Source organism: Epargyreus clarus, unplaced genomic scaffold (genome assembly GCF_041222505.1).
Source record: "Epargyreus clarus isolate Ecla_fem2 unplaced genomic scaffold, WU_Ecla_fem_2.2 ptg000003l, whole genome shotgun sequence".
Classification (NCBI taxonomy): Eukaryota; Metazoa; Arthropoda; class Insecta; order Lepidoptera; family Hesperiidae; genus Epargyreus; species Epargyreus clarus.
The window spans coordinates 17696862-17718156 of NW_027332211.1; the positions used below are offsets into that span (position 1 = coordinate 17696862).

At 37.2% G+C, this 21295-nt stretch overlaps 3 protein-coding genes across 4 annotated transcripts; all 3 read left to right on the plus strand.

Moving 5' to 3' along the window:
• The first annotated feature begins 258 nt into the window (after positions 1 to 258).
• On the plus strand, positions 259 to 6624 carry LOC140756257 (lysosomal Pro-X carboxypeptidase-like). Its single transcript, XM_073091735.1, has 8 exons — positions 259 to 497; positions 2849 to 2937; positions 3298 to 3455; positions 4196 to 4397; positions 4708 to 4948; positions 5264 to 5377; positions 5736 to 5952; positions 6349 to 6624. The coding sequence occupies exons 1-8, from the start codon at positions 312 to 314 to the stop codon at positions 6534 to 6536; spliced, it is 1395 nt and encodes a 464-aa protein (XP_072947836.1). The 5' UTR covers positions 259 to 311; the 3' UTR covers positions 6537 to 6624.
• A 1359-nt stretch (positions 6625 to 7983) lies between these two features.
• Positions 7984 to 14824, plus strand: LOC140756243 (lysosomal Pro-X carboxypeptidase-like). Of its 2 annotated transcripts, none has more exons than XM_073091715.1 (8): positions 7984 to 8228; positions 10500 to 10588; positions 11360 to 11517; positions 11953 to 12154; positions 12452 to 12692; positions 13186 to 13299; positions 13776 to 13992; positions 14525 to 14824. In XM_073091715.1, the coding sequence occupies exons 1-8, from the start codon at positions 8040 to 8042 to the stop codon at positions 14710 to 14712; spliced, it is 1398 nt and encodes a 465-aa protein (XP_072947816.1). In that variant the 5' UTR covers positions 7984 to 8039; the 3' UTR covers positions 14713 to 14824. The 2 variants fall into 2 exon arrangements, with proteins under 2 accessions (XP_072947816.1, XP_072947823.1); XM_073091722.1 differs by lacking the exon at positions 7984 to 8228 and adding an exon at positions 8957 to 9140.
• Positions 14825 to 15433: 609 nt separating this feature from the next.
• LOC140756234 (lysosomal Pro-X carboxypeptidase-like) lies at positions 15434 to 20795 on the plus strand. Its single transcript, XM_073091702.1, has 8 exons — positions 15434 to 15786; positions 17225 to 17313; positions 17685 to 17842; positions 18203 to 18404; positions 18639 to 18879; positions 19307 to 19420; positions 19702 to 19918; positions 20258 to 20795. The coding sequence occupies exons 1-8, from the start codon at positions 15598 to 15600 to the stop codon at positions 20443 to 20445; spliced, it is 1398 nt and encodes a 465-aa protein (XP_072947803.1). The 5' UTR covers positions 15434 to 15597; the 3' UTR covers positions 20446 to 20795.
• The last annotated feature ends 500 nt before the right edge of the window (positions 20796 to 21295 follow it).

Here is a 21295-nt window from a genome sequence, read left to right on the forward strand (position 1 = left end):
GTATGTAAATACTCGTTCGTTTTCCGCGCAGGATCGAGTTTTTGGTGATTGGTCAAAACCACAGGAAAGTCGCACTTTATCCATGAAAAATATGTTCCGTAAATAACAATTATATACACGGGTCTCTTCGTGGTGATGTTCGTGCACGAAAAAAATCGGACAGTTGTTTGGCGAAATATTCGCCAATAATAAAGCATAACACTTGCGTTCATACCTGTACATCAGCTGACGTGACGGTTCACACTTTTAATTATTGGTGCCTCTACTGCTCTTCATTATGACTTCCAGCTCCTAAGAGGGTGGACGTGACCATGTGGTATATTATCGTGTTATTTCTCAGTAGTGCAGTGGCTGAATATAAGTATGAGACAAAGTGGTTCAAGGTTCCGCTGGATCACTTCGGCTACCAAAGGAACGAGACTTTCCATATAAAGTATTTGGTAAACGATGACTACTGGCTCCGGGATGGACCCATCTTCTTCTATACTGGAAATGAGGTAAGTTATTGAAGTCTATTGTTAGTATGTATGTGCGTAGTTAAGTTTTATCACCAAATTAATAAAAGTGAAGATGGCGACAGTGTTAAAATCAACCACACATTAGGAATTCAAAATTAAAAATATTTTCCTTCTTACAATTTATAACTTTAAATATTGCTACTTACCAAGAAGTATACGATAATTCTGTTTTTAGCTACTTACTTTGAAGTTTTGCAGGTACATCGTACATATCCTGAGACTGCTGAACCGTAATTTCTGATCAAAGCTCTTAGAAATCTTAAACTCTATTTCTCCTGCTCTTTGGAGATGCAGTTCTTTCATGATAGAAACATTGCTCCGGTAAACTTTCCATGGAATTCTTAGCACCCGTTGCCAATACCGCATATAATGCATCCGCTCTCGGTCGATCTGCATCATTCAGTGTCTAAGAATCGTAGTCGTAGAGGAATATTGAAGGTGGTATAATCCTTTGTGGTTCGACTCTGGCGGCACCAACGCCTCACTTATTTCTGCCTAACAACAGCAGTGTCAAGCTCCGCTGTGTTCTGGTTTGAAGGGCCACACCTTGAGGAGACATACTTTTTCATGGCATTCCAGCTTAGTCCTCAGGGATAGCGGCGCATCTCTAGCCGACCTTAGGTAAGAATATCTAATCCTATCAGGGGTTGATTATAAATACCCATGGGCGGCAGCAGCCACTTACCATCAGGTGGACTGCATGCAATCATTTTCTAAGGTAAAGATAAAAAGTTGTGTCGTCGGCGTTAGGCAGTGGCATCCTAATGCCGTCATACCGTCCAAATAAAGCCTCACACATCCAATATGTTCGCTATATATGTTGTAAAACAGTGGAGAACGTTTGTAACCACACCCTATAATAACTTACTCCTTATTTTCTCCTAAATGTTTCGATTATAATATATAATATATATCCTTATCAGCTTACCATCAACTTAACTGTTCCAAGGCCAAACTCGTAAGATTTCTCATCAACAGGAGCATTTAAGATGAATTACAATTTCGTATGTTTATTAAGTTTTATAGACTCTCACAAGGCCTTATTATTTTAAACTTAAATTATTACGACAAGAAGACAGTTAGTGATATGCTATTGAAATATGATACTCAAGTTAACTTCACTACAAGTTATCTCGAGAGGTTAATAACCCTCACTTACAAACAATCAGAATTTATTGGAATACATAACTGTTCTCGTTTATTGTGAAGTTTAAGTAATTATATGTTACCGCTATGATGCGTACTTATAGGGGATGTCATATAGAGGTGGTAGCTAAAGGTAGTAGAACTTTCAGTGGTTCGACTCCGACGGGACCACCGCTACACCTGTGTCTGCCTAATAACAACAGTATTCAACGCTGCTGTGTTTTGGTTTGAAGGGTGTGGTAAGGGATAAATACTTTTTCGAAGCATTCCAGCTTAATTCTTAGGAGTAGCGGCGCATCTGTGGTCGACCTCGAGTAGGCACCTAAGCTTATCTAGAGTTGATCTGAAGTCCATGGGCTGCAGTAGCTTAGTATTATAAAAAAAATGCCGCAACAATCTCAAACATAATGCTCAGTAAAGATGTTCATGTATCGACGATAGCTTCTTTGGCCGAACAGATTCTCAGGTGGCCTCTCCCCGCATTCTTAACATTTCTTCATAATAATATAATATTATTTAAAACGTTAAAATAAAATGAAAACACAAATATAAAAGCTCCTACTGTTTAGTGACTATCGTGGTTATCGCTACAAAGCGCGCAGTGCCGCGCGTCATCGCTGCACGTGTGTCCCCGATTCATGCTGCAACTCAACGATGTAGTTTTTTAATTAAATTATCTCATTATTATATTATCATTCCATAGCCGATACTTGCAATGTACGAGTATTGTTAAGTTTATTTTATTGCAAGATTTTATATAACTTGCCCTGTTAATTCGTATGTGACGGGCAAATCTAGCAACTAATGTTTAAAGCAGTTAACCCTAACCCATCGAACTTAAATATTACGTTAACGTGGTTTATTGAGAATGGATTAGCTTAATCTTACATATAAAATTCTCGTGTCACAATGTTAGTTACCTTACTCCTACGAAACGGCTTTACCGATTTTCACCAAATTTTATATGCATATTCTGTAGGTCTGAGAATCGGCTGCCATCTATTTTTTCATACCCCTAAGTGATAAGGGTTATTCACCATAACATTTTTTTATTTATATGGCAACACAACGTGCTACCTAGTGTCAGTCTAAATCCACTATGGCGGACGCCCCAGGATAGCGGACCAATCGTTATTTTTATTCACCCCCAATAAACAAATATTCACAGAATTCACACATTTCAGGGTCAAATAGAGTTATTCGCAAAACACACCGGCTTCATATGGGAAATTGCAGCTCAATACCGCGCTAGAGTGGTGTTCGCCGAACACAGGTAGATAGAAATATCGGTTAAATTTATGGAAGAAAATCATCACCCCTCTACCGTCACCGAAGTCTACCAATCGGCACTTAGGCAGCGCGTTGGATTTAACCTCTCACACTTCTAGAGGAAACTCGTGCCTATCAGTGGTAAGGTAATGGATTCCCGATGACGATTGTATGCCGACATAATAAAATGTCTACTTAGCCTTCATTTCTTCGACTTACTTAAGATTCCTGCTTAGAAAGAGTCCTTTCCTGTACTCCAATCCTACTTCCTTCTAGAAGACCACGATCAGCTTTGACTTAACAAAAAACGTTTAAATCACACATGTCCATTCTCTGGTAGAAGACCAAATTCTTCATTCCACAGATACTATGGTGAGTCGATGCCATTCGGAAACAAGTCTCTGGACAGCGAGCACATCGGCTACCTGACGGCTGCGCAGGCGCTTGCTGACTACGCCGATCTGGCCGACTACTTTCAAGGCAACAGCATACGACCCCATTACCCGGTCATTGCCTTTGGTGGTAAGGTTTCTGCACTATAATATTATCGGGTTGTAATCGCTTTTGAAGAATGTACTAAGACGGAAACCTTACAAGGTACATTCCAACATAGAGACTTCGGAGATCTTTGATTGACTTCAGAAATTTACTGGACAATTTAGAGTTGGCATGCACAAAAAAGCCTAATACTTCACCCTTTATTTAAAGTACAACAGGGATTCAACAGTAGTCAATCGCTATAGTAATGTAGCGAAACGGATCAAAAAGCACCAAATTCGTTACCAAATTCCAGGAACGCACTCAGTACTTTAAACTACACGAAAGTTTTCAGCATGTTTTCCCCCTATACTTCGTTATCGTTGTGCTACATAACATATACTTATGATATGTATGTAAAATCTGTGCTGTTTCTATGTACTCATGAGGAATATCGAAGTCATGTTTGATTATATTTATGGTACATGGTTCCGATATCTTCATTGTGTACTTTAAACTGGTACTTAGATTTCGCGTGTATGTGGTTATGCACATATCCAAAAATTGAAAAAAAAAAACAGAATTTTATACACATTTGCTACATCATGTAGGTATTGTAGCTTATTTAAGATATACTATGCACCTGGTAAAATAGTTAGAGGGACCACTCCAAAATTTCTCATAAGATCATCTTCAGGTTGAAGCCCACCCCTGATCAGCAATCACTTAATTAATCATCTTGGACACATAGAAATTTAGATGAAAAATTAAAAAGGCATTCTCAGGTTCATACGGTGGCATGCTGGCAGCGTACTTCCGCATCAAGTATCCTCACCTCGTAGCCGGAGCCATCGCAGCGTCAGCACCTATACATATGTTCCCCGGCATGGTGCCCTGCGAGGTGATGCACAGGATTATCACCTCCAGCTTCCAGACAGCCAGCGACAAATGCGTGGAGAACATCAGGCACTCGTGGGCTGTATTGAGGTACATTTCAATCCACTTACAGTAGCACCCCTACTATTCTGAGTAGCAGTGGATTTTGAATATGAGACCCTTCAGGGAAATATCAAAAAGATCAATTGAAATACCTGATCCTTTTCTCGGATTTGGGAAAGTACCTATATGAAATATATTCGCTCGTTAGTGCTCTTAAAATATATTTCATTGATTGATTGCTTTAGATTTTTTTTATTTTGTAAATAAAAGTTGCACTTTGCAAAACTAATTCCTATTATTATTATATAGTAAGTTGTTAAAAATGACGTAAAGTGAGTTGTACAATTTACACTTTTAGAACGTTCCTCAAAGCCCAGAATAATAGCGAGTGGCTACAAAAGAAATGGAATCTATGCGATCCCATCAACTCATCGTCAGACATCAATGCACTAGTATGGTACTTGCGGTCCATATACGACACCCTCGCTCTGGTCAACTACCCTTTCCCGTCGGATTTTCTGATCCCGCTGCCGGCCCACCCTGTCAGGACTGTCTGCCAATATCTCAACCAGACCTTGACTGGAAGGAAACTAATAGAGGTAAAATATTTTTTACTTATCAAATGAAGCAGCCTTTTTATCGTTTCAAAATAAGAAATGGGTCCGTATGTTAGCCACGTATGTTATACTAACTCTGAACTACTTATGTTAAGATACTTCATTTTAAATATTTAAGACTCAAAATATTTTATACTTAGGACTATTTACACATAAAATAATGAAAATGACTGCATCTGCACTCCGCTCGAACTCACATTGGGGTATTTTTATAATGACGTCGTTCCCAACACATGAAAGAGAATATACTACATTTGCTACTTCTAAAACATAATTAAAGTTACGGATTGTTTTCAGGCTATCGGCAAAGTAGTAGAAACTACCATTAATTATGTCGACAAGAGCAAATGTGTGAACTACAAGGATGGCTACGTCCATGGCAACCTCGACTCTGCAGGCTGGGGGTACCAGGTTCGTAAAAAATATGAAAATACTAAGAATTGAATTGAGTGAACTTAAATTTAAATAAGCCAGTCGATTTGCCTTGTTGTTGAACAAGAATTTGCTGGTTCAGGGGTTGCCACAATCAAAATCTTATGTTTGTGTAGGACGGGTTAAATACAAAATAATTGCAAACTTGAATGCCGAAGGTTGACAAGGCTCAAGACTCAAGACATTCGACTAAGCGTTAGTTGCAACAGATTACATGTAACATTCAAGATCGACTTACGTAGTTTATTATTTGATACATAGAAATATTAATTTAAAGTCACTACTTACCAAAATCCAAATTTTCTACACGGATTTAATCTTAGATTCGAACATTCAGATCTGCACAGAAATGGTGATGCCGATGTGCACGACAGGCAAGGACGACATGTTCGAGCCGTTCCGGTGGAACTTCACGTGGTACAGGGATGTGTGCCACAAGAAGTACAACGTGTACCCGCGGGAAAACGCCGCGCGCGTTCTGTACGGCGGGGGGCTGCTACGGTCGGCTTCCAATATTGTTTTTAGCAACGGACTCCTCGACCCCTGGGCTGGAGGTAAGCTCAACAGCAACTTTTCTCCCCGACGAGAATAAAACAGTCCCACATCGTTACACAGGTAACGAAGAAATATATATCTAGATACGAGTGTAGTACATTTCAATAACCGGAAAGTCCCGAATCAACAAATTTGCGTTTTTTGGATATTATCCATCCCTGAAGCTCCTTTTTATATTTGTAACTTTACTTTTGTTGCTGTAGCGGCTATAGTTATAGGTAGGTACATGCTCTCTAAAAATCATGTGTCTATTCGGTTCAAAAGATAAACCGTGAAAAAGGGGGAAAATACTATTTTTTGTATATGTCTAACAAAACAAGAACTGACAGGCAGCGGGCTTAGAAAAGGGGTCTTGTTAGTTATTCCGGTATGTTAATGTAGATCCATTTGTACAGGCGGCATCCTCACCAACATAAGCAGCACAGTGGTAGCGGTGGTGCTCAGCGACACCGCTCACCACCTGGACCTCATGCCCAGCAACCCACTCGACCCTCCCTCCGTGAAAATGGCCAGAGAAATCCACAAGCAAAACATAGACAGATGGATCAAGGAGTTCAGAGAATACAAATTCTCCAATCTGTAATTAATATGTGTAATATGTATTATAATGTTGTATATTGTCATATTAACACCCAAAAATCATTTGATAATAAAGTTTTTGTATATGAGTTTATGAGACTTTTATTTTCCAATTATACCGTTTAAGATATTTATTTTCCAAATAAGTACAATTCACTTATGTACATAAATCCAATTTTATATTTTTTAAAGTATGCGTAAATTACGAAATCAAGGAATGAAAGTTTATTAAGTAATCAGAATTGTTTATTGGAATATGAAACTGAAGAATGACGGGAACCAAATTGCCAACTTATACTAAGTAAAACTATTTCACATAATATGTAAAAGTTGATCAATTACGACTTAATAAACAAATGTACGAGAAGTGTATTTTCTTCAAAGTTATTCACCTCGTCTAGTTTATCATATACAATTGCTCTCTAGAATTGGAACCTTAAAAGCGACATTATCCGATGGTGCAATCGATGCATACGATCAGGGAGGTCACTACTATCTCTTAAAACAATATTATTTTAATCATACTTTTACTTTTCTTGCAGGAAATTTAACTTTTTAAGCAAAATATGACGATTTCAGTTGGTTTTATACAATGGATAAGCGAAAAATTAATAAGGGCTTAAGTTTTTTCAACTGTATATAACGGAATATTTTACTGTTTATAGGAGGAAATAAAACTTTCCTGAACTAAGATGGTTTTTAAAAGATGGTGGTAGGCCCACTCTATTGTTGATCGAAGACGCTTGTAGACGCTTTCTACACTTACAGCTCAGCACTAGGATTCCTTGTCTCATGGGTGCCACAAGGTCCACGAACACATAACATAAATACGAATGCAAAAAAATAATAAGCCAGAAAGAGCCAGAACACATATCTATTTTCAATCAGTTTTCGCGTCAAACCGGTATGGTGACCGCTCCGCCATACAGGTCATAGAATTTTGCATTACGCAAAGAGTTGCCCAATTTATTGTAAATTCCCTCTTCCCGAAACTCCCCTTATCGAAACAGAATGTTAGTTTAAGTAAATATTTAATTATTCCAAATTGCATGCGGCTATTATTTTTATTTTAATGCAAATATAAGCTAATTTTTTTTAAAACATTTTAATATAAATTTATTTAAATAATAACGTATAGATAACGTTTTTATTAATAACATAATAACATACAATACTAAATAATCTATATAATAATAATAAACATATGATACTAATTAAATTAAAAATTAACTAATATTAAAAAATAAATTAAACTTATAAGATAAAGATATCGTCCAAAACTCCAACTTGTGGCATAGTGCCCAGAACGCTGGCAGCGTTGCCTCGCTGTATGGCGAGGCAACGCAATATTTTAAATAATAATATAAGAATACTCAGCTAAATTAGCATCCGCGAACACTTTTGTTCGTAACTGTACTGCTGTCGTACCGATTAAAACTTTGAATTATTGGTGTATTTTCTGTGCTCATCATTATTCCTGCGAACTCCAAAGAGAGTGGACGTGGCCATGTGGTATATTATCGTGTTATGTCTCAGTAGTGCAGTCGCGGAATATAAGTATGAGACTAAGTGGTTCAATGTTCCACTGGATCACTTCAGCTACCAAAGGAACGAGACCTTCAACATCAAGTATTTAGTGAACGATGACCACTGGGACAGAGGTAGTGGACCCATCTTCTTCTACGCTGGAAATGAGGTGGGTTTTTGAACTCTATTAATGTTGTTGTATATGGATGTGTATGAAACTATGTATTATTGTGTGGTTAATCTTATCACTAGTGCACAAATTTAGTAAAATTGAAGATATAAGTTTCAAATCATACTGAAATTGTAAATTCAAAATTAAAATGATCTGTTAATAATAATTTATCATTTATTTATGTTAGAAATATATTCAATCTTTTTATTAAGTATAGTATTATTTTTATTAATTATTTTGTGTTATTTTCATTGTTATTTTTACAATAATGAGTTCCTATTTATACAGTGACTGGTTGGTACGATTGTATCAGTTAACATAAAAAAATGTGAGCCGTCACGGGACGCCTGGCAGATGTGAAACATCGACATTATTTTGTAAAAGTAATATGCAGAAAAGAACATATTGTGATAGGAACTAAATATGTCATAATGATAAAATAAAATATTACGATTTTTTTCCAGATAACGATGACTAAATATTGAATAAACATTTATTTTCATTAAATACAAAAATTTACGAATTTATTTCAAGTCGATTGCGCATGGCGACGCGTCGCCACACCGTACACACTACTGCATATAGACTGTATATATATACCATCGTATAGCGTGGCATGCGTCGCCACGCCAGAAATCGGTTTTACGTGCGGCTATAGATGTTTCACATCAAAAGAAAAAAAACGGTCTTGACGTTTGAGTTGTATTTTGAGTGGGAATAAGAAAAGTTGTAAATTGGTTCAAGAAATATTTTTATTACGCCACTTAATACTAATTTCATAATTCCTTAATAACAATATTTAGAAATGTTAATGTCAAATTTAGTATAATAACTAAAAGTAATATTCTGTTTATAAAAGCAAATTGTAATAGTATGTAAGATAAGGAAGAGCGGGGCATCCTGGCACAGGTATTATATTTACTTAAAAGGATGCTCCAACACCAACTCATAAGTATGTACACAATTTGTTAACGTAATAAAGTATTTTAAATTTTTTGAATATCCTTTCGTAATCATATCAATTGAGGAGTTGTCTAACGTGTGTTATTTAAAAATAATCAGTTAATTTTACTTTCGTCTCTCTTACATATCCCTTACATATGCTTCATACATTTGGGCCCTCTGCACGTGAATGTCATGGTTTCTTAAAAAGTTACTTTCTTATTATACTTACACGTGTGTGCTATTGTTTTGAAACAATGCAAGGATTATACATGCACTTGATAACACTTAAATATTGCATATTTTTCTGAGAAGATAAAGGAAAACTAAGTTTAAAAATAACGTAGCGCTAAATGTTTCCTTATAGCAAGGTATACCATTGAATAACTTCTTGGACTCGTTATTTATTTTTATTTTCGTAGTTGACTGTTTATATGAATTGATTCTTGCTTTGGACAAGAATAATTGAATATGGAAATCAAATCTAATTGTAGCAAAATAAGGTCCTTATTATGCTACGTATACACGTAGGTTATCCTTATTATAAGGATAAAGAAATTAAAACATTAAAAAACCCTCATGTGTTAAAAATATTTGATGGTTTTAAAACAGTCCGACAGTCAATCTGTCTTTAAATGTGATTTACTTTAAGGAATCAAAGTTAAGAATACGTCCGGTTAAACCAGCTTTTAAACAAAAACAACTATATAAAATCCGTTCGGACGATTTCTTAATCATACACAGTTAGATGTAGGTGTGTACCTGTAATATAACTTATGATACCACTCGTTTTGCGTCAGAGTATAAAAATACTATATTATAGTCAGCGTGAAACTGCTAGTCCGTTCTTCATATAGAAATGAATCGCGTCGCCATAGTAAATTGTATGACTACACTTGCTCGCAACAACTTCAGAGCGGACTAGCAGTTTGGCGCGGACTATAGGTACTAGTCTCATTCACCCAAATTACCCGAAATAGGAGTTCTAGAATGGACTACAAAATCTCACGACAGTAATATCACAGTTTCCATATTTCTACTGTGGTAATATTATGTTGTGTTTTAAACTTTTTATTGAATAAATAGCTACAATATTTTAGGTAACAAGACTCAGTTCTCGATGCAAATGAAAAATAAGGAATCAGTTTGAAGGTCTCCCAAAAATCCATAGCATCAAGCAGTATATTTAACATAACGGTGTCTTTATTGTTTTTATTACAACAACAACAACATATTCTTTATTTGTACACCAAATATGAGCAACATATAAAAACAACTTATTACTACCTACCAATTATTTATATTTATGGAATTCATATATTTCAGGGCCAAATAGAGTTATTCGCGCAACACACCGGCTTCATGTGGGAAATTGCACCTCAATATCACGCTAAAGTGGTGTTCGCCGAACACAGGTAGGTCTTGAGCCAAATTAGCAGTCCAAGGTTACATTTTTAGCAAGCATGAGCCAGAAAGACTGTTGACCATTTTTCTGACTTAAAAGATGAAAAAGTGAAATAATTGACCATAAAGATGCAGACATAGTTAAATATCTAACCCAACACTAAAATGTAGCACGGAATCTATGACATTAGCAAAAGTTCCTGCTATTGAAGAGTCCTCTTCTGCACGACCTTAATTGCTTGTAGATCCATGGACTGTATTAACCTTACAAACTATGTCGTTACTAGGCTAAGAGTCTTGTCCCTGTAGTCCCGGGACTAGAATAGGGCTACGGTATCCCCTGCCTGTCGTAAGAGGCGACTAAAAGGGGGGCCTCCGGGGTTGCGGGCGGCAAGATTGGGAGGTCAAGCCGTCCAGTAAGCAACTCCGGGAAGGAGGGCGGTGTGTGTGGTCGCATACCGTCGAGGTGTGGCGAGTCCAGGAGCTCACCTGGGTGGAGCCCGAAGGGGCAACGCGTTCAGAGGACTCCGATTGCGTTCCGTAGGAGATCCCGGAGTCCTCTTGGCAACGTAGAGGACGGCCACCGGGGGGGTTTTAGTGCGGTAAAAATCCCACATAACCCTGTGTCGCTCCCACGGCACCGGGTACCTTTTGAAGGTTTCCCCCTCGTAAACAAAAAAAAAGCTAAGAGTCTAACACACAATGACTCCTTTGCGTGTTAAACTTTTATACCACACATATTTTAGTATATAATAGAAATCCACAAAATCTTTATTTCGTAGGTACTATGGCGCTTCCATGCCGTTTGGAAATAAGTCTTTGGAAAAGGAGTACATCGGCTACCTGACGTCAGCACAGGCGCTGGCTGACTACGCTGATCTAGTCGACGATCTCCAAGGCAACAACATCCGGCCCTGTTATCCCGTCATTGCCTTCGGTGGTATGGTTCTCTAACATATCATGGGGCTTTAAAATATTGCCTTTACTTAGACTATGTTGATACTACTGGTTTAATTAGGCTATTGGTGTATTCGCTTGTAGAATGGAGTAAGACAGCAAACGTTCTAAACGTAAACTTCAAAAAACTATAATGATCTTCAGCAAATTTTCAGTCTAATTGAGAGGTCGTATTTTCATGATCGGTTCATTAATTTACTGTGGAAGACTAGCAGCCTATTGTAGAAACGCATATGCAAAATCTATGTACACTGATTTCGTACATCTAGTGTTATACTTCGAGGATTACTTTATTTATATTGAGAATGATATGGCTATCTGCACAAGTCATCAAGATGAGTATGACCACTGAAAATCATTCTAAATTAACTATTGCCTTGGACTCATAGAAGTTTGAAAAAAAAATATCTTCTTCCAGGATCATACGGTGGTATACTGGCAGCATACTTCCGCATCAAGTACCCCCACCTCGTAGCCGGAGCCATCGCGGCGTCAGCTCCTATGCGCGTGGATACCGGCTCAGTGCCCTGTGGGGTTTACCACAGAACTGTCACCTCCAGCTTCCGGATAGCTAACGACAAATGTGTGGAGAACATCAGGCATTCCTGGACTGTATTAAGGTATATTTCATTGGGTTCGTTAAGGTGCAAACCTAGGGGTGACTAATACTCTTACCAATCAGAGATGCAGTGAATTTTGGACTCCAGCTCCATACATACGTCTGGAGTCGAGTCAAGTGAAGTTTATGTAAGTTTCTAAAAAATTAATTGCATGAGCATAGCTATCTTATATTTGTGTAGAAATTTTGGTATTAATTATAACACTAATAATTTTATTACAGGACTGATTGACATAGTATTTATTTATATAAAGTATATTAAATGAATTCGATGTTAATGTCCAATTTACTCTTTTAGAACATTCCTAAAAGCCCAAAATAATACCGAGTGGCTGCATAAGGAATGGAAGCTATGTGACCCCATCAAAACAAAAGCTGACGTCACTAGACTAATATACTTATTGCGGTCCATGTACTACACCCTGGCTATGGTCAACTACCCCTACCCCTCGGACTTCCTGATGCCGCTGCCGGGCCAGCCCGTCAGATATGTCTGTCAGTATCTCAACCACACCTTGACTGATCTGGAACTAATTGAGGTAAGGTACTTTTTATTGTTAAACGGTTTTATCTAAATTCATTTTGTGGTAACAGCTAGTAATTAAAATTTTACCCCCCTTTCTGGTGACCGATTGAGCTGAAATTTGGCACATATCGGTCTATTCTGTATTGCTGTGAATATACGATAACCGCTGGCACAAGATGGCGGATTCACATTTTTTTCTCAAACCCCCCCATTTGGGTAATAAATTAAAGAGCTTAACTAGTACACTATGACGGTAAGGACTGTGGTAAGGAATAAAAAAAACATAATAAAAGTTTCGCCAAGCAAAGATCAGAACTTAACAATTTCTAACATCTTTAAAGTATTTGTCAAAAGTCGATCTTTGGTAGGTAAAACATTGAATAGATTAAATATTAATAATAATGGACGATATCATCAAAATTCGATGTGATAGGCGGTATCTATCATCATAGTAGTTTTAGCTAGGTATTCTTCGCATAATGTTTGTGTATTATATCTGTTTTCAGGGCCTTGGTAAAGTAGTAGAAACCACCGCTAACTATACCGGCAAGACCAAATGTGTGGACTATAAGAAAGGCTCCTTCTACGGAAACCTCGATGCTACGGCTTGGAAGTACCAGGTATGTTATCACTGTTATCAGAATACAAAAACTGTGCTAAGAAATAATGTACGATAATTTATTCTTAAATAAGCCAGTTGTCATTGCTAGCCGCGGATTTGCCTCTAAATCAAAAAAGGCCAGCGTTATAATCCAGAACTAGTCTACGGCTGATTGAATACAAAATAATGGCCCACTTTACTAAAGAAGGTTTCACAGTGCTCCAACCGTACATCTTTTTCTTCGGCACAGTTTAGTATTAAATGCAACAAATTAAAAGTACTTAATATTTAAAATTGAGTTAGATTTATTCTTTGAAGGAAAGAAATATTTATTACCTCTCATCCAAAGACATTTGTCAGGATCGACTTCTTTGAGATAAAGAAGCATTATTTAAAACACCAAATATTGAAATACTATCAAAGATATAACATTTCCATCAGATATTACATCAGATCTTCGATGTTTTTGTAAGAATTTTTGACTTGATCGTTCAGGTGTGCACTGAAATGACGATACCAATGTGCACGACGGGCAAGGAGGACATGTTCGAGCCGTACGCGTGGAACTACACGAGACACGCGGAGAATTGCCACAAGAAGTATAACGTGTATCCGCACAAGAATGCTGCGCGCATCGAATACGGCGGAGAGCGACTTCGCGCGGCTTCTAACATTGTTTTTAGCAACGGACTCCTCGATCCATGGGTTGGAGGTAAGCTCAACAGTAACTTTATCCTATCTGGGGTTGACGATGACTGAAGACTAATTTCCATGGGCGGCAGTAGCCACTTATCATCAGGTGGACTGCAGGCTCGTCTGCTACTCGTATATTATAATGAATGTGTTTTCTACGCCGCTCTCTATCATTTATTCTTGGCATATACAGATCTTTGTATTATCATCACAACTTAGTGCTCATGAACTGGTGTTCAATGTTTCAAAGGTTTTTGAAGAAGTAAACAATTTCACAAACTGTATATTCATATGATCTGCAGTAGTAGTAAGTATTGTCGTAGTCGTTTACGCCAGCCCCTGGACACGGAGAAAAAGTCTTTCATCTATACTTTAATCATATCAAGATATTTTTTCCGTCACAAAATCAGATAATTTGTATGAAAAAACTATAAATATAATAAAATAATTCAAGTCTACATTCAATATCAAGTTCGTTAAACCAACCTAAAGGCAACGCTGATCACTTTCTTGCTCCACCTTCCTTAATATACTCAAATTTATTTGTACAGGTGGCATCCTAACCAACATAAGCAGCACAGTGGTAGCAGTGGTACTCATCGACACCGCGCATCACCTGGACCTCATGCCCAGCAACCCCCTCGACCCTCCCTCCGTGAAGATGGCTAGAGAAATCCATAAACAAAACATAGACAGGTGGATCAAGGAATTTAGGGAATACAAAAACTCCAAGCCGTAATTGTAATAAATATACTTCGTAATATAAATCTAGTGTATAAATAAGGAATCATAGACAAATTACGTGAAAATTAATAAATAAGCAATTATAATAAAGTTTTTTGTACGATTTTTTTTATTTTCGAATTATCGAGAAAGATTTTAGGTCATGGTAATTTCAGCGCAAGAGTGAAAGTATTTTGAACAAACGCCTATTTAAGAGCACTCTTGCCATAAAATTGGAACTTACTTTGATGGAACTTTTGACCTTTAACTCCTCATGTCTGAAGATGTTGTGGTAATGACTGCCCAAACTACAGTAGCTAAACATTTAGTGCATACAAATACCTATATAATACACACACAACTCCACAACCCTGATGATGCACGGCCTTTTTTCTTATATTCATTTTTTTAAATTATGTACTATTGAAGTTTAAGTCGTACTATTGAAGTTTAAATTTTCATTAAGATTTTGGTTTATTTTACGTTTTCATATCCATTTATATTCACTAAAGTCAATAAAATTATATTATAGATATCAATATAGTATCAGTAAAAAACATAAAATATTAGTTTTTTTTTAAATTACCACTCTGTCCCTACAAGAAAGTTCATAGACGTTTTTTTAAACATACATATAGGCTTGCGTTTGGCTGCAACGTTACCTGTAAAGTGAGATGCAGCCTTGAATAAAACACGCTTGCCTAGAAGTAACCTATTCACTCTCGACTTGAACAATCCCAAATCGTATGCATCGGGAAACAACGAAGTTAGCAATACTTTAGAGATCCGCGAACACTTTTGTCCTTAACTGTACACCCAATGTAACAGTTAACACTGGATTGTTGGGACCTTTTCCTACCCATTGCCACTTTCAACTCCGAAGGGAGTGGACGTGTTTACCATGTGGTATATTATCGTGTTATTTCTCAGTGGTGTAGTCGCGGAACATAAATATGAGACTAAGTGGTTCAAAGTTCCGCTTGATCACTTCGGCTATCAAAGAAACGAGACCTTCAACATCAAGTATCTGGTGAACGATGACAACTGGGACAGGGAAAATGGACCCATCTTCTTCTATACTGGACATGAGGTGCGTTATGGAATCATATTGATCTACAAACAATATCATTTGTGTGTGATTGGAAACTTTTCTTACTTACATATGTAGTGGAATCTTATCGTAAATTCATAAATTAATAAAATGGAAGATAGAAGTTATTTTCAAATCATCCGCAAATTGTGAATTCAAAATTAAAAACATAGTATTATTAAAAAAAGAGAAACCACGCTTTTATTTAGGTATATGTAATCAAACTAAAAAGTAATACCTAATTGTTGCAATCTATAGCGCAGTACGTGTGCGTATTACAAATTAATAATCTGCTTAAAACGGCGAAGGAAAACCGTGTGATCAGAAAACCTGCATACCTGAGTAATCTAGAAGAAAGTATTCTGTGCCGTGCCCAGCAATGGGACAGTAGTGGGTTGATAATAGAGCAGTAACTTTGCAATGAACTTTCTCTTAGCCGCTCGAACACCGCCTAGAATATCGTTATTACCTACTGATGATCCTGATAAGGACATTGGGACAAAATTATAAAAATCGTGTTTTGTGAATGGAAATGTCATAAATAAAAATTCAGATTTCTCGTTTGGATTTTACAGAGTCTATCAGAAACATATACTTTTTGCTACTTTCTAACATGGTGCATAATTCATGGTAATACCATTGATTACCGTACTCGTCTTACCTAGAAAGGTCAATGTCAAGCAAGTATCTTTCTTCCCCATCGGTTTCCAGCCCTCCGTGCGGTGGACCGGTTATTTGCTATTTCAGATTGTTAATTACGAGAGCTATAGGTACGCATAGTTCTTATACGAATATCATTTCTATTTCTATCACATAGGGGTTCTTTATAATTTAGGAGTACCTAACAGACGAACATGCAGTCCACCTGATGGTAAGTGGCTACTGTCGCCCATGGACATTTGAAATCAATCACATATAGAATTAGATATTCGTACCTGAGGTCGGCCACAGTTGCGCCGCTATCCCTAAGACCTAAGCTGGAACGCCTCGAAAAAGTATGTCCCCCTTACAATGTTATTAGGCAGAAATAGGCGCAACGGTGATGCCGCCGGAATCGAACCACAAAGGTTTCTATCAGCTCCATAAAATTAATAAAACACAAACTTTATTGATAAGGTTGTTAGTATTGGAATTTTTGTTTTATTCCTGCTTATAATTTAAGTTGACTTGTTCGTTCATTTGTAGGCATGTTAGAACTGAATTTTAGTCCAGTTATAGAAATGTGTAGTGGTTGGGATAAGAATGGATTATTTTAATGGCGTCATTATAAATCTAATTGTAGACGACCCAAGATGGCAGGCAATTATATTTTTTTACGAACCCTCTGATATTGGTATTAATATGGTCAAGCAAGAGGCTTAAAAAGAGAAAAACGAAAAAAGGTGTGTTTTCAAAATAAATGTATATTAAAAATGGAAATATTTACAACACATTTCAGGGTCAAATAGAGTTATTCGCAAGAGACGCTGGCTTCATGTGGGAAATTGCATCTCAATTCCGCGCCAAACTAGTGTTCGCCGAACACAGGTATAAACATAAATAACAGGTATAAATATAAACATAAATGTCCCTAAACTTATGGAAATAAAACATGAGGAAACTGGGATTTCTTAAAAATAAACTTCTCAAGGAGATGTGAAGTCTACCATTTTTTTCTTTTTGAGGGGGAAACCTTCAAAAGGTACCCGACGACGTGGGAGCGACGCCGGGTCGCACTAAAACCTCCCCGATGACCGTCCTCATACACACACAACCGAAGTACTTTTGAGAAACTCTGCACTTCAGTTTTAAAAGCGCCTGTAAAGTCTATGGACTGTTTTGAATTAAAGAAAAAAACTACATTTACATTACACATGACCATTCTAAGGTAGAAGAAAAAGAAATTCCTCATTTCGCAGATACTATGGTGCATCAATGCCGTTCGGAAATAAGTCTTTGGATAATGAGTACATCGGCTACCTGACAGTTGCGCAGGCGCTGGCTGACTACGCCGATCTGGTCGACTACCTCCAAGGTCACAGCAGCCGGCCCTCTTACCCAGTCATTACTTTTGGTGGTTAGATTACTTTGTTATGATAATATCGGATTCTTAAAAATGTAGACTAAGTAAGACTAACATACTTATCATGAAAGGTTCCTTTCTTCAGAAATATGCTGTAGGTACTCGTACCTACAATTTATAGTTGGTATTTTCGATCTTAGTAGGCAAATTTGTTTCGATCGTTGGTAGGTAATATTTGAATCTATTTAATTTCAATAAAGAGTGCTGAACAGGTCCATCTGGTATAATATTTCCAGGGTCACTTTGTTTATTTTGAGAACGATATTTGCTATAAGTACCACATCGCTCCAAAAGAAGATCGTCACTCATTGCTTCAAAAAATTTCATTGGTTCAAAAAATAGAAATTCTTCCAGGGTCATACGGTGGTATACTGGCAGCGTACTTCCGCATCAAGTACCCCCATATCGTAACCGGAGCCATCGCGGCGTCAGCGCCAATGCTCGTGCATGCTGGTCTAGTGCCCTGCGAGGTGTTCAATAGAATCGTCACCTCCAGCTTCCGGGTAGCCAGCGACAAGTGTGTGGAGAACATCAGGCATTCATGGAATGTGTTAAGGTACAATTAGATCCGCTTAATATAGAAGTGCCCATGTCAGTCTAACATATAGTAGATTTTGCATTTGAGTCCCAATCATAGAAACGTATGTTAGACGAATAAAATTGATGAAGCTGACCAGATTTTCCGTATGTAGTTCATAACTTTAATAATTTGAATATATTAGTGAATGTATGTCATAGTGATAGTAAATATACTTATAGTATAAAGAAAAAATTGATTTTACACTTCTAGAACGTTCCTCAAAGCCCAAAATAATAGCGAGTGGCTAGAAAAGAAATGGAAACTATGCGACCCCATCAAGTCACAGTCAGACATCACTAAACTAATGTGGTTTTTGCGGTCCATGTATGACATCTTAGCTATGGTCAACTATCCCTACCCGACGAAGTTCCTGATGCCGCTGCCGGCCAACCCCGTCAGATATGTTTGCCAATATCTCAACGAGACTTTGACTGAAATGAAACTAATTGAGGTAAAGTACTTTTTATAACTTGGCTGTGGAGGGTCAACTCATTCCTGCTTCCTACTCACCAGATGACTTGTTTGGTACGCAATACACATCCTTAGTTTTATATTGATAATTCATTGATATGTATTCAGTACTATTGCAGTACAGCCGACACAAAATGCGGATAACATATTTTTGAAAACATCCCTAATATGGACGCTTGGCTGGTAGAATACAAATTTACTATGACTATTACAAATATAACCACTATAACCATTGGAAAATAATAGGTCAAGACACACAGTAGCATGTCAGTCAAGTTCAAAATCTAAGAACGGGTGACACAGGACTCTTTTCAGCACTCTAGGACATTGATCAGATTAAAATGTAATTTCTTGTAAAAAATAAGATGTAGCTATATATACCTACTGTGTGTTATTTCTATTTTCAGGGCATCAGCAAAGTAGTAGAAGCCGCCACTAATTACACCGACAAGAGCAAATGCGTGGACTATAAGAAAGGCCACTTCTATGGAAACCGCAATGCTATAGCTTGGAAGTACCAGGTCTGTTTACAAATAACTTATATTTAAATAAGCCAGTCTTGGTTTTAAATTGCTTCTGACCTTTTGCTCGGCCACTGATTGAAAAAAGAAACGAAAGAAATAGTAGCCAACTTTAATGTATAAGAATTGGAAAGGGTCGGAACTGAACACCTTCACCTTCGACGCAATTTTCCGTTAATTTCTGATCATATTACTTCGCCATCGCCACTCATCCAAATTCACATGATAACTCAGACCCTCAACGATTTTACACAGATTTAATCATTGATTTCATCATTTAGGTCTGTACAGAACTGATGATACCAATGTGCACGAACGGCAACGAGGACATGTTCGAGCCAAATTCATGGAACTTCACGCGGCACGCAGAGACTTGCCACAAACGGTACAACGTGTATCCGCAGAAAAACGCCGCGCGCATCCAATACGGCGGGGGACGACTACGCGCGGCTTCCAATATTGTTTTTAGCAACGGACTCCTCGATCCTTGGGCTGGAGGTAAGATCGCCAATAACGAGATCCATTCCGATACTTGATGGCATATGCAAACCTTTTATCATAAAAAATCAAATATTTTGCAGTCGTTTACGCCAGCTCCTGTACACGGCGAAAATATGTTATATTTGCACATTCTTCATCATCAAGTCAAGATATTTTCTTCACTAAATCAGATATTAATGCGTAACGAAAATATTTGTATATGTAATGTGAAATAATCATATAAATGAATCGGATAAACAATGTTGTAAAAGTTTAGTAATCACTTGCTCGCAGCTACCCCTCCTTCTTGCTGCTCTAAGATAAAAAGGGTATCTTAATGTATATCTATTTGTACAGGTGGCATCCTAACCAACATAAGCAGCACAGTGATAGCAGTTGTTCTTAGCGACACCGCTCATCACCTGGACCTCTTCAGTAGCAACCCGCTCGACCCTGCCTCTGTGAAAACGGCCAGAGAAATCCACAAACAAAATATAGACAAATGGATCAAGGAATTCAAGGAGTACAAAAACTCCAAGCCGTAGTTATAAACAATATATCATTTTTTATTAAACTTGCATAAATATTATTATAAAATAATATATTTTATATCACGGCGTGCGTAAATGGACGTTTTACGCACGCTTCGCGTGCGCAAAACCCCCATTTCCGACCCCGTAATATAAAATTTTATACAACACGCGGACGAAAAATGTTTTTCTGACTCGTGTGATTGCAGTCCTCGCCTGCGGCTCGGCCTGCAAACTCACACTTGTCAGAAAAAAATTTTTCGTCCTCGTATTGTAATGTACTATTTGAAGAATAAATAATATGGATAAAATACGTAAAAAATATTAAAAAAAGTATAATAATAAAGTTTTTTCCACAATTTTAAGATAGCTTTTATTTTCCAATTATCTTGAAAGGTGCTTAATCTGGAAACTTATATGCATTACGTCATGATTAAACAGGTCATGGTGCTTTCAAAATAAGAGTACGAGAATTTTGAGCAAACTATTTTGCACATTTCCCATAAAATTCCCTAAATACCAATGTATAATGTATGTATGTATATGAAACATATACCTACTAGTATTTTGAACACAGACCCGTATATAAGGATTTTGAATATTATTAAAGTCCGACAAGCTTTTCTATGTATGAATTTTGTAAGGGTGTTTAGCAAAGTTTCGCTAACCACTTTACTGCTATGATCATCTGATCATAGATACATTATCCTTTAGTATAATATAACTATGGCTATGATCATTATACGATGAATGAGCCAGTCATCTTGACCGGCAGAGCATGACCTCTATTAATAGGTGTTTGAATAATGAAATAAAATTTTGAAAATCATTATAACAGACAATATAGAAATATTTTCAATCCAAC